The sequence below is a fragment of the Artemia franciscana genome, unplaced genomic scaffold (genome assembly GCF_032884065.1).
Source record: "Artemia franciscana unplaced genomic scaffold, ASM3288406v1 PGA_scaffold_23, whole genome shotgun sequence".
In the NCBI taxonomy this organism is placed as follows: domain Eukaryota; kingdom Metazoa; phylum Arthropoda; class Branchiopoda; order Anostraca; family Artemiidae; genus Artemia; species Artemia franciscana.
The window spans coordinates 261,909-280,122 of record NW_027062649.1 but is presented as its reverse complement, the minus strand read 5'-3'; the positions used below and the strand labels follow the sequence as shown (position 1 = coordinate 280,122).

General features: G+C 33.8%; 1 protein-coding gene across 1 annotated transcript in view; it reads left to right on the top strand.

The window, feature by feature from the left end:
- The window catches only part of LOC136041458 (programmed cell death protein 2-like), a 113,396-nt gene extending 95,403 nt beyond the window's left edge, over positions 1 to 17,993 (top strand). Inside the window, exon 5 of the mRNA XM_065726144.1 lies at positions 17,878 to 17,993. Within this exon, the coding sequence (XP_065582216.1) occupies positions 17,878 to 17,980 (103 nt within the window). The 3' untranslated portion in view covers positions 17,981 to 17,993. The remainder of the gene's footprint in view (positions 1 to 17,877) is intronic.
- The last annotated feature ends 221 nt before the right edge of the window (positions 17,994 to 18,214 follow it).

Genomic DNA, 18,214 nt, shown 5'->3' with positions numbered 1-18,214 from the left:
TTGTTGCTCATATCCCCACAATAAAAAAAGGTCGAAAAAATTCATGCTATAATATGTGGCTGGATAAACAACTCCACGAGGGTGATTAACATGCTCTCAAATGCCTATATCTACTACGACCTGTTACCTCTATTTGCATTGACATTGCTAAAGCAAAAATAATAGATGAAAAGGGATAGGAGAACATTTTTTCTTATAGCCCAGTGTCAACTCTCGACGGCCGTGGAAATCTATTAGAATTCTAATGAATAGAATTCTAATAGAACAAAAACTAGATTTACAAATAGAACCTTTTGCACTAAATTCAGAAATCAGATTTTTACAGTGGCAACAGGTTTTGAAGGGTTATTTTTCTTGCGAAGTTTGGATGTTTTATTGTTTTTAAAATTTAATCGCTCCTTAATTCTTATGGAATGGGACTCTCCTAGTTTAGGCTTTTTGCTACTTTTTCTGAAAATATGATAGCTGTTTTCTTAATTTAAAGCTGTTTTCTTTTATGATTACAGCATTTAAAATTCAAAAACAGCTCAGACCCCTAGGGATTCTTTCTTTTATATATCTCTAGACCTGTATTCGAAATAAGAAGTCTAGTTCCACTAGTCTGATATGCAGTAAATTTTCATCGATACATATTGTATCGATACAATTGTCATTTTTTCTTATAACTCAGTGCCGGTTCTCAACGGCCCTAGTACTGTGCTCGTGGCACCATTTTATGTAAGTGACCAGTAAACCCTAACTCTTGGTTCGGTTCGTAGCTATCCGATTCAATTTATTCATAATCATTTACTTACTTGTACTTGAGACGAGGTGCAGGCTGTTTCAGTCTAACTCGCCTCTACAACCGTTCCCGTTTCAGTTGCCAAACATTTTTTACAGGAATAGGTTGCAAGCCTTTCAAAAATATAAAAATTGATGGCTAAATGAAAAATTCAAAAGTGAAGAAAAATGATGCCTAAAAGTTTTATGTAAAAACGAGCATTGGTAATTTTCAAACAATCTGCTTTGATTGCTGCTGCGGTATTTTGAATTGACCTTTTAAATGAATGATTCATTATTTGATTTTATATATTTGAAAGAAAATTATTGAAAAGAAAGAATGTATGGATGCAAATTGCTAATTGTTGATGTATCGATTTATTTATGTATCGATACAGGATGTAGCTACTGTATTTTGAATTGGCCATTCAAATGGACAATTCACCCATTGATTTTCCATATTTGAATTTATTTCAAATGAAGAATGTATCGATGCAAGGTTGCTGCATATTGGACTATTGAAACTAGACATTGTTTAAAATACAGACCTAATGATATGTAATAAAAAAAGTTTTTGAATTTTCAATGCTATAGTAGTAAAAAAAACAACCTTTAAGCATAAATGTTTTAAAATAAAGCTCAAATGACACACTGACCAATGTGGCTTTTGGTGGTTCGAAGGAGTGGTAGTTCCACTTATATTTGTGACAACTTCTATTCGTTTTAATTTTAACTTGGATATAAGTTTCACTTCATGATAGACTTATGTTTCATTTTTTTCATCCATTTTTCCATCCAAATGTAGTTTTTAATCTAATTTGACTTTGACTTCAATTCGTTTTAGGTTTATTCTATTCATTAATAGTAATTTTTATTAATTTATGACTTTATTTCTGCATACTCCAAGTTTTACTTTCGCTCTTAATTTTTCGTTGAAAGAAAAATTATGCAGAGAAAGGTAATTGAGCTGTCTCTTTTAAACATTATTTTTATTAGTTTCTGTTCCAATTTACTTGACAAAGGTTTATTATAGGTCAATTGCAAGAATATTTATATTTTTTCAGCCTAAGAAATCGGACTAAGATATTGGGCAAGTTTTAATATACAGTCGAAATCCTTGATCTGCTTTAGTTTTTGCAGTTGTTTTAAGTTTAGATAGATAGATATTTTTTATTTTCATCCAAAACATATAAATTAAACAAAGAATTTACCATTAACGGCCACTTTTAAGACAAAAGAGTCCTGACTGTGGCCACAATTCTAACCACCATGAATCTGCTAAATCATTTCTTCAAATGATTTTGAGGAAAGAAAAAAAAATCCTTGGGGGGGGGGGTAAAAAAACAAAATTATTAATATTAAATACTAAATAAATAAATACCCTTTCCTCTTATCACACTTCTCTCCTTTTTGAAAAATGGAATTTAACCATTCTCTTGAATGATGCCAGACTTACTGCCGCTCTGACCGATTCTGGAAGGTCATTCCAGACGCTGACACCTATGTTCCTGAGAACAAATCCTGCTCTCGTTGTATTTCTTCTCTCGTGAGTCAAATCCTCCGAATTCCGGGTAAAATAAGGATGATAAAACGAGTTAGTTTTAAAAAAATCATAGAAGTACTCAGGGCTTACCTTATTTACACTTTGAAAAACAAAAATCGCTAGCTGGTAATCACGTAGCTCGCCTATGTTCAAAATAGCATTCTTTCTAAAACACTCCGCAGTATTCTGACAGTTTTGAAATTCTCCTATCAGACGCAGTGCTTTGTTTTGTATTATTTGACTTCGCTTACAATTCATCACGAAATTGCTTGCCCAAACAGAACAACCGTACGTGATGTAAGGGTGCACAATAGCACTGTATAACAATTTGACAACTGCTACCGGGAACACTTTTTTCAGTCTCCTCATCACTCCCAATCCTCTAGCTGGTTTTGCCGACACTATTTCACCATGCTTCTTCCAAGACAAATTACAATCAATATAAAATCTGAGATATTTACAAAAAAACGCCATGTGCTTTATAACGGTGCTAACACCGTTATAAAGCACTTTTTCAAGAAGTTCAGGTACACCAGTTCTACTAAACACCATAAAATTCGTTTTTCTTGGATTTACTGCAAGGGAGCTTAGAGCTGTAAAAACATGAAGCCGACTAAGGACGTGGTTCGCTTTTTGTACAACCTCTTTTGAAGTCCGGGCAAACACTGTGATAGCTGTAACATCGGTGAAAAAGGTTAAAACTGAATCATTTAGGTAAAATCGAAGAGTGTCCACATATACCAAGAAGAGTAATGGGCCAAGGACTGATCCTTGGGGAATACCGCAATTTATAGGCATAGCTGCGCTAGATATATCACTTATCACCACCTTCATTGATCTTCCACACAGATAAGACCGAAACCAACTTAATGCTGTATCTTTAATTCCAAGGTTTCGCAGTCTTTTCAGTAGAACTTCAAAATCCACAGTGTCAAACGCCTTCTTCAAATTCGTTTTAATTGGATTTACTGCAAGGGAGCTTAGAGCTGTAAAAACATGAAGCCGACTAAGGACGTGGTTCGCTTTTTGTACAACCTCTTTTGAAGTCCGGGCAAACACTGTGATAGCTGTAACATCGGTGAAAAAGGTTAAAACTGAATCATTTCGGTAAAATCGAAGAGTGTCCACATATACCAAGAAGAGTAATGGGCCAAGGACTGATCCTTGGGGAATACCGCAATTTATAGGCATAGCTGCGCTAGATATATCACTTATCACCACCTTTTCAGTAGAACTTCAAAATCCACAGTGTCAAACGCCTTCTTCAAATCAATAAAAATAGTTAGAGGGATCAAATTATTTTCTAACGCACTATTTACACAATCTAAAAGGTGATGAACGGCATGCACTGTAGAATGACCTTTTCTAAAACCCAACTGCGAATCTGACAAAAACCCAAGCGAATTCATGTACTCGTATATTTTCTTATACACTACTTTTTCATAAATTTTTGAGAAGAGCGGTAGAATAGATATTGGTCTCCAGTTGAAAATATCTCTTTTATCGCCTCCTTTATGGAGGGATATAACTTTTGCCCGCTTTAGTTCGTCAGGAAACACACCTTTTTGAACAGATAAATTGACTAGATATAATATCACAGGTAAGAGATACGCAGCAACTGCTTTAAATGCTTTAATGTTTAGGCCATCAACACCAGCTGCATTAGATTTGATCGATTTCACTGCTTGGGTAATGTCATCCAAAGTTCATTCGGTACAGTAAAATGAGTGATGAAGACCGCGGTTATCGTCAAACTCCTCAGTATCTAGCTGTCCGCTTTGATCTTTTTGCCTCTTGGTTTATTTGCGATCCTATTTTGGTAAAAAACTTACAAAACTCTTCACTAACTTCTTGCCTCCCACTCACAGTTCTTTCCACCTATGGCTAACTGTTCAGCTGATGCTGAATCCTTACCATTGCCGAGAACGCTTTTAATAGTCAGCCAGGTCCCTCTAATGTCTCCTTTCTGCGATTTTAATTTCTCTCCGAAATACTCCCTCATTGCAGCTCATCGTGCAGAATTCACCCTATTTCTTGCCTTTCTGTACTCTTCCCAACTGTCATCACTCTCACAATTGAGATAATCTGAGAATAATTGGTCTCTCATCTTCATCATTTCCAGTATTTCTTCCGTAATCCATGGCTTCCGCGGTTGGTTTTTTTCTTAGTTGCAACACTGATCATAGATGGGAGACAAAATACTCATAAATTTATCAAAAGCAGTCGATGGGTCTTCTTTCTCCGCCATGACTTCTTGCCATGATACTGTGCTGATTTCATCTTTAAATTCCCTGGGATTATCAGCTTTCATCATTCTAAATTGAAGCTTGGTAGTGGTTTTATGTTTACAGCCAAATCTTTTAATGGCGCAAAATACTGGTAGATGGTCAGACCCAGGGTGTAAGACAACTTCAGCACAGCACTCCACAATTGCATCCGAAGAAAGGAAGATACTGTCAATCAGGGTTGCCGAATGATCTGTTATCCTAGTTGGGATTGAAACTGCGGGATAAAGGTTATGTGAAAGCATAAGGTTAAAAAAATCAAGGTTTACTCCATCTAGATTTAAAAGATCGAAGTTAAAATCGCCTAAAAAAAATACATTGGAGTTTAGTATTTGACATTCTTTGATGAAATCCATCGAATTCTCTAAAAAATTCATCTGGGTTTGCGCTGGGCGGCCGGTAAACCAAAGAAATGATGAACTTTCTATTTTTCTCTAACTCTATTTCTATTTATAAAGTTTCGAGCTTACCTTCATTCCAGAGAGTTAAATCATCTCGAATTACGTAATCCAAAGAATTTGCTAGCAGAAAAGTCAAACCTCCTCCTCTCATTGAACTCCTTGATTTTGACACAAGTTTATAGACTGGAAAAAAATGTGACAAGAGGAAAGTGTCTTGAGTTACGAACGACTCGCAAATCACTAATGCTTCTACCTTATTTTTATAGAGATCTAGCAGACGGGCGACCTCATGGTGGTTAGAATTCAGATGACAATTCCACTGAGCCACAGTCAAAGACTCAGATTTTCCAGGCATTTCAATATCACTTAACCGAATATATTTGCTACTCCGCAGCGGCTTAAATGGATGACCCACAAAATCATTCGCTACCGATAACGACAAAACATCTTCAATACGAAACGGTGAATTTTGCAACAAGTCCAAACGGGACCGCTGCATATCATTATTTACTTGAACAGCCATTCATAATCAAACAGTTCGTGGTAACGAACTGTAGTAAGGAGCGACCCGGCTCAATAGTAACCAAAACTCTAAAAAATGGAATTTTGATATCAATAGCTACATCAAAAGAATTGCATTTTAATTCTGATTTTAAATATATAAATTTCATCAAGTTTAGTCTTACCCATCAAAAGTTACGAGCCTGAGAAAATTTGCATTATTTAAGAAAATAGGGGGAAACACCCCCTAAAAGTCGTAGAATCTTAACGAAAATGACACCATTAGATTCAGCGTATCAGAGAACCCTACTGTAGAAGTTTCAAGCTCCTATCTACAAAAATGTGGAATTTTGTATTTTTTTGCCAGAAGACAAATCACGGTTGCGTGTTTATTTGTTTGTTTTTTGTTTTGTTTTTCCCCAGGGGTCATCGTATCGACCAATTGGTCCTAGAATGTCGCAAGAGGGCTCATTCTAACGGAAATGAAAAGTTCTAGTGCCCTTTTTAAGTGACCAAAAAATTGGGGGGCATCTAGGCCCCCTCCTACGCTCATTTTTTCCCAAAGTCAACGGATCAAAATTTTGATATAGCCATTTTGTTCAGCATAGTCAAAAACCATAATAACTATGCCTTTGGGGATGACTTACTCCCCCACAATCCCTGGGGAGGGCTGCAAGTTACAAACTTTTAACAGTGTTTACATATAGTAATGGTTATTGGGAAGTGTACAGACATTTTCAGGGGGATTTTATTTTGTTTGGGGGTGGGGCTGAGGGGAGGGGGCTCTGTTGGAGGATCTTTCCTTGGAGGAATCTGTCATGGGGGAAGAAAAATTCAATGAAAAGGGCGCAGGATTTTCTAGCATATAACTATAGGAAATAGAAAACTACTATAAGAAAACAATGAAAAATAAACATGAAAACGTTTTTTCAAATGAAAGGAAGGAGTAGCATTGAAACTTACACTCAAAACTTACTTACTTACTTACTTACTTTTTAAACTTACTTACTTTCTTCATTCAAGAAGAAAAATAATCCGCTTATTCAAATTATAATCCCTTGGTCACTGAATTAAATATTAGCTTTAGGTCAGGTAGAGACTATAATCCTTTAGTAATAGGTTATATCCAAAAAAGGTCCTCACAACATGAACTCTGAATGAAGACTCTGAATGAAGTCATTTTTAATATGAAATTTCAGTGAAATGATGAGGGAGATTTTTAATAATAGGATTGATTCACAATTTTATCAAAATAGTTATTCATCTCCCGTTTAGCCGTAACTGTTAATGTCTTTAAATAATTACACATCTAGGAAACTTGAAACCACTCCTGCTGAGCTTCCTCCCACCGTATCCAATCCACTACCCCATCTCTATATATAAGATTTGAAATCACTATGACCCTAGGAGCATACCCTTAAAATATTCATGTCAATCGGCCTAGTTCATGTCCTCGGCCTAGTATAGCGTCATTTTACATAATTTGTTTTGATTTTTAGCGGTAAAAAAAGAAAAAGTAATGTCCGTGTTCTTGACTTTGTTTGGTAGGATACATGTTCCGAAAATCGACCCGTTAGTTTTGCTTGAATCCCATACACATAGACAGACCTAACTTTATAAATACAGGGAAGAGATATAAAACGCTGAAAAAAATTAAATTTGTCCAGCTCTAGCTAAAACCAAACTAACTATTAAATTTATCTTAGTCTTTAAATAGTACTTTATTGACCATTAGCATTCCATAGGAATCATATAAAGAAAGCACCACCAAATAGATGATACCACAATAAAACACAATATAAACACTATACAAGTCTATGTAAAAAAAAAATTGCACATTCACTTTCAGCTGATAATATACGACATGTAAACTATATTGTTTTCAAAATTTGTTTTACTTTCAGAATAAACCGAAGGGCGACACATGAAGTATAGATTTTTGCTCAAGTATTTTCCAATCTACTCGAACTTACTTTGAATATTAAAAATATCTAAATATATATGAGAAATCTAATATATAGAATTCTTATATTTTAAAGTTTGCCGATCCTTAGCTGATACTTAGCGAATGCGAATAATATAATGGAAGTACCGCCAAACAGGAGATGCGGCAATCAAACTTAACTACAAAACACAATATATTTGTGAAAAAAACATGTATGTCCATTTCAGTGCCTAATAGTAAGTTTTGTTATTTTGAATTTTTTCTTACCTTTTACAGAATAAACACAAAACTTAATCTAAATGATGTCTTTAAATATCCATATCTTTTTTGGCATCTATGTTTTCTAATCCATTTTAACCTTCCAACATTTTTAACTTTAGGAATTCTTCAAATAAATATGGAAAACACGATAGACAGAATACTTGCAGTTTCAAACTGCGACTCAAAAGATGTTCTTTTACTGTATCCTATTGGAATTCTTAGGAAAAAACTTTTGTTTAACGATATTTGACGATTTAAAGTCGAAATTCTTTGATTTGAGTTATTTGCCTGAGGTTTTTGCTTATTTTTTGTACATTCACTTTTCTATACATCAACAAATATGAGTATTATTGTCATTTGATTTTAAACATCAAAAACCTCAAAGTCAAATAATTTTTGCCCTCAAACCTACGCTAGGTTTTCTCAAATCTGAAAACCACGCTTTTTTAAATTTTTCTTTTGCTTATTTCAAAATTATGGACTTCTTAGGTACGTAACATTTATGTCAGTGTTGTCACATTTATTTTCGAGAATAAAGAAGCAAAACTAATTGGTTAAATTTGACAATGCTTTTCATCTGTGAAATTTCAGACATTTGCCATCTGTTGATTCCCATAGATAACTACAATTTCCAAGCAAAACTGTACCTTAAGCTGTGAGTGCAATATATTTTTAGCCCATTCTTGTTGATTTTTCACTCATGTTCCTTTTTTTTAATTTGGCGCCCGCTACTCACAGGCTCAGTATAACTGTATTTGGAGACTTTTCGCATTAAAAATTAAACTCTTGGTTTTTCTGATCTTTTTTCAAGATATATACGGTTTTAGCTATATGTAGCTGTATGAGCTATGTGTTTAGCTCATTCTTGTTGAATTTTCACCCATGTTCCTTTTTTTTAATTTGGCGCCCGCTACTCACAGGCTCAGTATAACTGTATTTGGAGACTTTTCGCATTAAAAATTAAACTCTTGGTTTTTCTGATCTTTTTTCAAGATATATACGGTTTTAGCTATATGTAGCTGTATGAGCTATGTGTTTAGCTCATTCTTGTTGAATTTTCACCCATGTTCCTTTTTTTTAATTTGGCGCCCGCTACTCACAGGCTCAGTATAACTGTATTTGGAGACTTTTCGCATTAAAAATTAAACTCTTGGTTTTTCTGATCTTTTTTCAAGATATATACGGTTTTAGCTATATGTAGCTGTATGAGCTATGTGTTTAGCTCATTCTTGTTGAATTTTCACCCATGTTCCTTTTTTTTAATTTGGCGCCCGCTACTCACAGGCTCAGTATAACTGTATTTGGAGACTTTTCGCATTAAAAATTAAACTCTTGGTTTTTCTGATCTTTTTTCAAGATATATACGGTTTTAGCTATATGTAGCTGTATGAGCTATGTGTTTAGCTCATTCTTGTTGAATTTTCACCCATGTTCCTTTTTTTTTAATTTGGTGCTCGCCACTCACAGACTCTGCATAACTGTATTTGTAGACTATTCTCAATAAAAATTTAACTCTTCGTTGTTCCTATTTTTTTTCAAGATAAATACGGTTATCGGAGTTTTCATTTAACGGATTCAAACAATCAGGTTTTATTTCAATGTCGTAGTGGATTTAATACCAATCAAGCTTGTTTTTATAACTTTTGTAAGTGAAATTGATACTTCGAGTTTACATTCCAAATTTATGTCTAATTACTACGAGGCTCAGCTTATCGATGAGTTTGGTAGTCTCATTAAAGCATTGCATAAGTTTTTTATAAATGTATGGTTGTTAATGTCTCGTGTTCCGTTCTTAGAAATAGAAATACAACTTTTTCAAGTTCAGACAAAAAAATCGCAACTATAATCACTCTTCCATAGACAAGTCAATTATTGTTCGTTTCCTTTCAATAGCGTTCGAACCTTGGAAAATTTTCGTCAGTAGTTTCTTGTTTTTCATTCCTTGTAAAGAGCCATTATTGATTTTCAAATCCTCTTCTTCTGAGAACGATGTCTTCCAGGACGAAAATGTTTTCTTGCAACTAGATGTTTCAAGATTGGTTGTAGAGTTTGTTGTGTTTGCACTATGTTTAGTATAAGAATCTCGTTTTGTCTTGGGAGTCTCCCAGCAAGAAGGAGGCCTGTAGTCGATTTTTTGACTTTCTGGAACTACGCCAAGTGTATCTTGGTCGGATTCGTAGTCAGGTGCCTAAATAAGAATGAGAAAAGTTAAATATAGAGTAATAAAAAGTGTCTGTGATATTTAGTTCATCTTGATGGAGTTGAAACTTAATTAGAAACCTACTTTTTTCTATTGTGTCTCCTTTTTTTGATAAAATATGATAAAAATATCATTCCCGACTGTGATGTTGACGTGTTGTGATTCCAAAACTGTGTTCCACATACGAAACTTTTGACATATTTTAGTAGAAGAAATTAGCATGCCAAAAGGAATTAACTGCCTCCTTTCCCTCCAAAAATGTATCATATGCCCAAGGCCGTTTCCATCCTGGGGTCCAGTCTCTCCAAGACCTTGTTCTTTCCCTATAAGTCGTCATTTTTTTTTATGGTACGGTTCATATTACATTGTTTCTATCAATCATTTTTCTTCTGTCTTAGTGCTACAGAATTACACAAACTTATTTACACTGAAATATTCTTTACCCTTTTAAGAACTTTTTTTTCGTCTTTAATATAAAAAACTACACACACATATTCAGACTGAAATTATTTTTGTTCTTCTAAGAACCATTTTTGATCGAGGTGTTTCTTCTACCGTTAATGCTATAGAATTACACAGGCTTATTCAGACTAGATTTTTTTCTCCTATTGTTAACTTTTTCTATCAGCCTTTTCTTCTACCTTTAGTACTTCAATAGTTTATTTTACATTCATACAGGTGCTTAAATGCTAATCACTTAGAGTCTAACTTGACCAAAAGTCAAAGATATTTTGATTTGATTTGATTTAATAACGGAGTTAATTCAAGAAAATACACAACAAAATAAATAAGGAAAACACTAAAAACAGTCAATACTGCAAAACAATTAACCCTCGTAAGCTTTCGCTTGTTTGGAGTACAAAAAAAAAATAAGAAGAAAGAAAAAGAAAGGAAAAAGAAAATAAAAATATTTACAAATCTGCATTTGCCCTACTTCTGGTCGCAAAAACCTTTCCAAACAACAACACAAACCCTGTGTCCATCCAACAAAAATTCGACAATTTATTTCCTATATTTTTTTCTTTTTTTTGGGGGGGGGGGGTAGAATTGAGAGCGAAAGAAATTCATTTTAACTTCTCTTCGAAAATCTTACAACTGGAGACAGTTTTAAGATCTCTACGGAAATCACACATATTTGCCAACTTTTCAAAAATTCAGGCAAACTATTCCAAACATTTGGCCCAATATGACGTATTGAAAATATAGATCTAATTTTCACGACTTGAGGTTTCCTCACTTTATTTGCATATCGTGTAGGATAATTGTGTATGTCATCACCAGAAGTAAATAAAGTTAGGAAAAACTGAAGAACAGATTTGGTATAATACTTATACGTGAATAATACATAATAAAATTTTCCTCGACCTGACAGGGGGATAATATTTAACTGTAAATATAGAGATGTAATTGATGTTTATTTACTATTTCTGTTCATCACTCAGAGTGCATGTTCTGCGTCACACGTTGAAGCTTCAAGTAGACTAAAAACGTACTAGACCTAAAAACGTACGTACTAAAAACGTACTAAACGTACTAGACTAAAAACGCACGTACGAGACTAAAAACGTATACTCACAAAATAAACCAAATGCGGGGGGACTAAAGAAAATAAATTAATCTCACCACATAATTTGGGAATATATTCTTTGACTTTTTCCTCATTCCAACATTTCTTGCAATTTTACTACTAATAAAATATATGTTTTTTTTTTAAACTAAGGCATTTTAAAACAATTTTGTTGGTGCGCTTGACACCAAATTATCTTTTTGTATATCAGTGATCCAGGGGTAATAATTAGAAGACCTACCATATATAAGAAACCCTGATTTATTATAATTTAACAAAAGTTAATTTATTCTCATCCACTTGTCTATGCATAACAGGTCCATTTTCGTTATTTGTATTAAATGAGTGCTGCCACAGTAAAACGGGTGTCATCAGCAAAACTGGGAAGGATAATCTTAGAGTTGGTATATAAACTTTGGGAATTATTAATTAAACTCATTACAGAAAAGCTCAAGTCATTAATATATACTAGGAATAAAAGGGGTCTAAGACAAGACCCTGAGGCACACCAAATTCAACTACTCTTTCAGTCGACTTAGCTCCAGAGATTTCTGCATACTGTGTCCTACCACTCGAAAAGGATTCAAGTAGTTTCAATGCCTTTCCTCCTATACCATAATTTTTTAGCTTCCCAAATATAATTAAATGATCAACAGTGTCAAACGCTTTTACAATATCTAAGAAAATAGACGCCACTTTAAAACCCTGGCCTAGAGCATAATTTACAAAAGTAGTCAACATTAAAACTTCATGTTCTGCAGACATCCCTTTACGAAAACCAAATTGATTATGATGAAATAACGATCTATTCTCCAAAAACTCAAACACTCTAATACTGATGGTAACCGGTCGTAGATACATTGATACATCATTATTTTCACTTAAGATGGCTCTTCAGTGTGAAGAGCCATCGCTCGGATATTGCGCAACTGACGATGCTGATCTTCCTCCTATGCTAGAAAAATGATCACATATTTGTTCAGCTGATTGATTAATATTCTGATCATCATCGACAATAAAAATATCATCGTGATCAACCGGATTAATCACAGATTTTATAACTTTCCAAGTCTTGCCAGGGTTACCTTCTGCTTTTATATAACCATCGCCCAGAAAATCTACCTTAGCTCTACGGAGCAGGCTGTTCAACTTCTCAATATATGCTTTATAAGCATATAGTGATTATGATTATCGTTAATAATTCTTTCTCTTCTTAGTTTGACTGCATTCGACTCTCGTATTTTTAACCATTGAATACCAACTTGTAAACTTCTCATTTATATTCTTATCATTATGATTTATAAAATCAAAATTTGTGTCTCCTAGCCTATTATTTAACTTGAATACATTAATATGCTTCAGACCCTTTTCAAATAGCTTCATTACGCTCTAATGCCGGTTATACAAAAGATACTGATATATCTTACTGACCATTATACCAAAATAGTCTCAAGTGTCATTCACAGTAACATTAGCAGCACTGTATCGAGGTTAAAAAAAAATATTATCAGTCAAGGTTGCTGAGTCATTTGTCACCCTAGTGCATATATCAATAGTCGGCTTGAGGCCATAACCTACCGTTTAGATAGCAATAACTTAGATACCATAACCTAGTGTTTAGATACTCACTGACTTTGTGGTTACTATTTATTGTTCTCAAATCTAAATTAAAATAACCACAAATAAGACAAGGTTCAGCAGAAATTGGTAACTTATCCAGCTACTCATCTAAGAGCAGGCCAAACTCATCGATATTACACGATGGGAGTCTAAATACAGTAACAATAAAACATTTGAAATTCTGATATTGTATACCATTTTATAAAAAAAAGGAAATAATTTTAAATCACCTTAAAATTCATCATAGACGAGAAAAAAAATGTAGCATAACAAAAACAAACTCATAGAACATGAAAAGGGGAAAACCTCATTCAAAACAAAAAAGACAGGATAATACAATCAAAGAAAAATATAATTAGTCTTCACCATTAGGTACATACTTATACTAGAACCGCCAACCTCAATAACAAAATTCATTGAAAAAAAGCAATAAACGTCACTTCATTTCAAAACAAACTAGTGAAATGCAAGAATCGACAATCAACCAGCTGTGGTATTGGATTATTGTACTTCACTTTTCCAACACCTTCTTTCTCAAGCTGAATGAATGGAAGACCAGTAGTAGACATCCAGGCTGGAATATCCTTACTACTCGATTTAGATTTAATTTCGCAATGTCTCTTCCGAGCTTCACGAACAGACAATGGAGCATCCTCGCTGACGTAAACATTTTTCATTCCTCCATTTGAGCCGAAAGTCTTATTCTCAAAGTTTTTTTCCCCCTTTCATAACATCATTATCTTCGCCTCGCGTGATTTAATATTTACTTTGAAAACTTTGCCTCTGTTTTATTCGCAACAATTCTAAATTCAGGAAACCGTGCTTAAACCATTGGCACATATTTCTTGAAATAAACTTTTAGCATTAGCTACATCATCACGAACCGTATTCCAAACAATAATGTTATTTTCTGTAATAAAATATTCCACCGATCGCGAAGGAGGCTATTCAGGGGGAGATATTTATTGCTGCTTTTGATTCGAATATACATAAAGAATTTATTACTGAATGGAGCTCCTGGTGCCCTAACAGATGCTCCTAGTGACCTTAATTCCTCATAGCAGCTTTCTTATTTTAGAAATAGAAAACACTTGGTATCTAAAATCAGAATAGTAACTTGCTGATTTCGCCACCTTGAGAAAAGGTAAAAAAAGTAGAAAAATACGGGACTGGACTAATTAATTAATTGTCATTGATTAATGGACATTGATTAATTGTCAACACTGTAAATAACGACAGACGGCAATGACATGAAAAAATTAGAAAAGGGTAAACATCGGAGCACTATTCAACATGAATATATACAATACAATCGGCTCATATATATATATATATATATATATATATATATATATATATATATATATATATATATATATATATATATATATATATATATATATATATATGAAAAGAGAAATCACCAATACTACAGCACAAAAAAAAAAAAAAAAAAAAAAAAAAAAAAAAAAAAGGAGACAGAAGGAGAAAAGGAAGACTGTTTTTCTAAATTAGTGATTAATATAGACCAGCACTTGAATGAGGCCTTAACCCTACTCATCCATACAATCACATAGGTCAAACAGCATAGCCACACACAATCAACCATAAAGAATAATCCATGGACAGGCAGTCATGTCGTCAATAAGTATAAGTCGTCATTTACCAAACAATAGAAAAAATAATATAGACAAATAATTCAGAGGCAACACCCAACATAAGGGCTCATCAGGAGAATACACTGGCCTATATAGGGTTTCGCCACTCTAAATTCTCTACCCAGCACAGTGTTATGGCTACCACAGAATATCCATGGTATCCCCGCGTCAGGTATCACCCCCAAAATACATGCCTATGAAAAAAAAAAACAGCAAATGTAAAACAACCAAGTAAAACCAAAAACAAGCTTATCCTGTTAATATATCCCTCCTTTTAGCAACAATAGGTAAACTAAATATTATAAATTCTACCAAATCACAAATATTAACACATTGCAAAAAACCTGAATGAACTAAACAATTATGTAATTCATCTTTACCATGTGGCTAATTTTTTAGAAAATCCGCTTAATTAGAAACACAATTCAAAATAAATGGCGCTGTGACAACATTTCTCGAACCTCCGAAATTAGTTAAAAATTTCTTTAAGTATTTCTAGATAATTCTTTTGATATTTATTTAAAAGTTCGTTATAATGAAAACTAAATTTTTTAAATTGCCAAGTTAATTTATTTGCAGAAAAACCTCTTGATATCAATTTTTGGCTTAAGATTTTACATCTATTTTTAAAATCAATATAATTACTACAAATCCTTGCATAACGAAGTAACTGTGAGAAAAACGCTGAATATGTGATATTTGAGTGTATATTACTTTCAGGGAATGGGAAACTAATCACTTCAAAATCAAAATCATCCGTTTTATTATACATTTTAAAACTTAATTTATTATTATCACAAATATTAATATTTAAATCTAAGAAATGATCTTCATGACCAGCGCCATGACTAGGCTCAAGAATAAGCTCATATATATCTATATATATATATATATATATATATATATATATATATATATATATATATATATATATATATATATATATATATATATATCTTTTGTTTCCATATATTTCAATTTATCTATATATATATATTGGCAGTTTTATCTTTATCTTTTGTTTCTGTATATCTATATATCTTTTGTTTCTATATGTTTCAATTTTTCTATATAAATTGTACCCTACTGGTACTAGTAGGTACTAACAGTAGGTACACTGGTACAGTAGGGACTAACAGTCCCTACTGGCAGTGTTGATCTCTTTTTCATGACCCTTCATCCAGGAAGTGCAATGGGGAGCTGGAAGCTAACCATCCTGTACTTTTATACACCCTTCCTGTTTACCTTCACCAGATTTCTCCATGTATGAAGTCGGCCATATAGAGCTGGGTCGACTCTGGCTGAGCTTACAGAGTCAAGCCACATACCCCCATTCTAAACTAAAAAACCAGGGACACCAAGGAATGAAATAGATGAAAGGCCAATAAATCAAATAGCTGGGGGAGACTATTTATGCTTGTGTAAGATAAAAGTGACATATATGTTTTTGGATAAAAATATATTTTAACTCTTATGACCTAACGTTTCAGCTCTTGGAATTGGTTGGGGTAGCATATCAGTTCAGCTTTGTTTTCTTTCATGCATAATGTTGACTTCTTATTGTCGATTCCTGTGCAATGGACTTACTTGGGTGAATATATAGGATGTATAATTATGTTCAGAACTTAGATATATTTAAGTTGCCGAAAATACCAAAATAACTCTTTTATGGAGCCATTTAATTTTTTCAACGAAAGAACCTTTGAAATGTACATCGTTTTTAAAAGGTGACATTAAAGACCTACTAGTTGTACTTTGTCTCCCTCGTCTAGTATTCGGATCTTACCAATTACGAGATTGCGCCTTTACCTCTTGTAAATACGATTTGGCCCCACTTTGCCCGCTCTCCCTCTACTGATGGCAGAACATGGCTTCATCTCTTGTCATAGATAACTTCGAAGACCACACTGCCTTTTCATGACGAAAGTAAAACAGTTCAAAATAGGGATGAAACCTTTTAATTGACAGTGAACAGATATAAAATTATTTAACTGGATATTTCGAACACGTATAGTGTTCATCATTAGCAGTAAACATCAGCAGTTTTACTACTGATGATGAACGCTGTATATGTGTTCGAAATATCCAGTTAAATAATTTTATATCTGTTCACTGTCAATTAAAAGGTTTCATCCCTATTTTGAACTGTTTTACTTTCGTCATCTCTTGTCAATGATGGCCCTTAGGCTTGCGCATACACGAGTGTACATAATTCCTGCTATTTGTGGTGCCGTTAGAATCTCTACTATGTGAAAGGGTATTTTGTATTATGTGTTACATCCACGATTTTGCGTGCACTGGACTTACTGGGGGAATTTTAGGATGTATAGTTATATTCAGGACTTATAAATGTTCAAGTTTGGCTATTGAGTACTGTTAATAAATCCTACCACTTAAAATTGTTTATAGTTTGATGTCAGGCGCAATTGGCTGCTTTGATACTATCACATTATTTAGGTGAATTTAATCATTTTTACGATTGTCTTGCCAAATCATGGAGCCCAAATTTAGCCCAAAATTGACTTTGCCCTGTACTCCAAAAACCTAGACACGCCTGTGTTGCCCCTCCTGGATTTGGTATATTATGTGCTATACTTGGTAAGATTGCGATATATTTCCTTCCCCAGTAATAAAACAGTACATTTGCAATACGCTTAGCTTCTGTACCATTTGCGCACGGAAGTCTGATTAACTATAACTGCTGTTTAGCCTTTCATATTTTATTCTATACAAGAAGTAAATGTCTAGAACCCCAGCTAATCGTTAATCTGAAAACATGGGGTGATATCATACAACAGGTAACTGAAACGATCATTTGTTTGGGATAAATTTTAAAATTAGTTTCAATTAGTTTCAATGCAGGAAGTCTGAAGGCAGGTGCTTCTTTCTTATTATGTAGATCGTATTCAGACAATGGTTTTCATAAGAAGATGAGGAATTTAAACATAGTTTATGCACATCCCTTTTTCATGGCTGGGATCGAATTAAATTTTAATAAAAATGAGCTCATATTTATGTGTTTTGAGGGAGGAGGCAAACTGTATTTTTTTCTCTTGTCCTCATAAAACTCTTTGGCTAGTATCTTATGCTCTCTTTAAATGAGGTAGATTAGAGATCACATTTAGTTTTTCTTGTAGGCTATTGTGCGTTGTTGAGGTCACATGGAGCACATCTCCCGAGTTGCAGAAGTATGTTGACAGCCTATGCAGAGACGGGATATTTTTATGGCTAATATTATAACCAAGAAAGGAATTAAAGTGGAATTTCTGCTCATTTTTGAAATTCTGTGTTCGACTTCTAGGATGTATTGCCACTTTTCTTTTTGGCCTTGGAATTTTACTGATACTTTCGCTTGGATTCCAGAGAAAAATAGACGTACAAGCTACTCCCAGAACCAAGGGGGAAACTTCCCGGGAAATGTAGCTCGAAAAAGAAACAGCAATATCCCCTCACTGCTTTTTACTACGCACATAG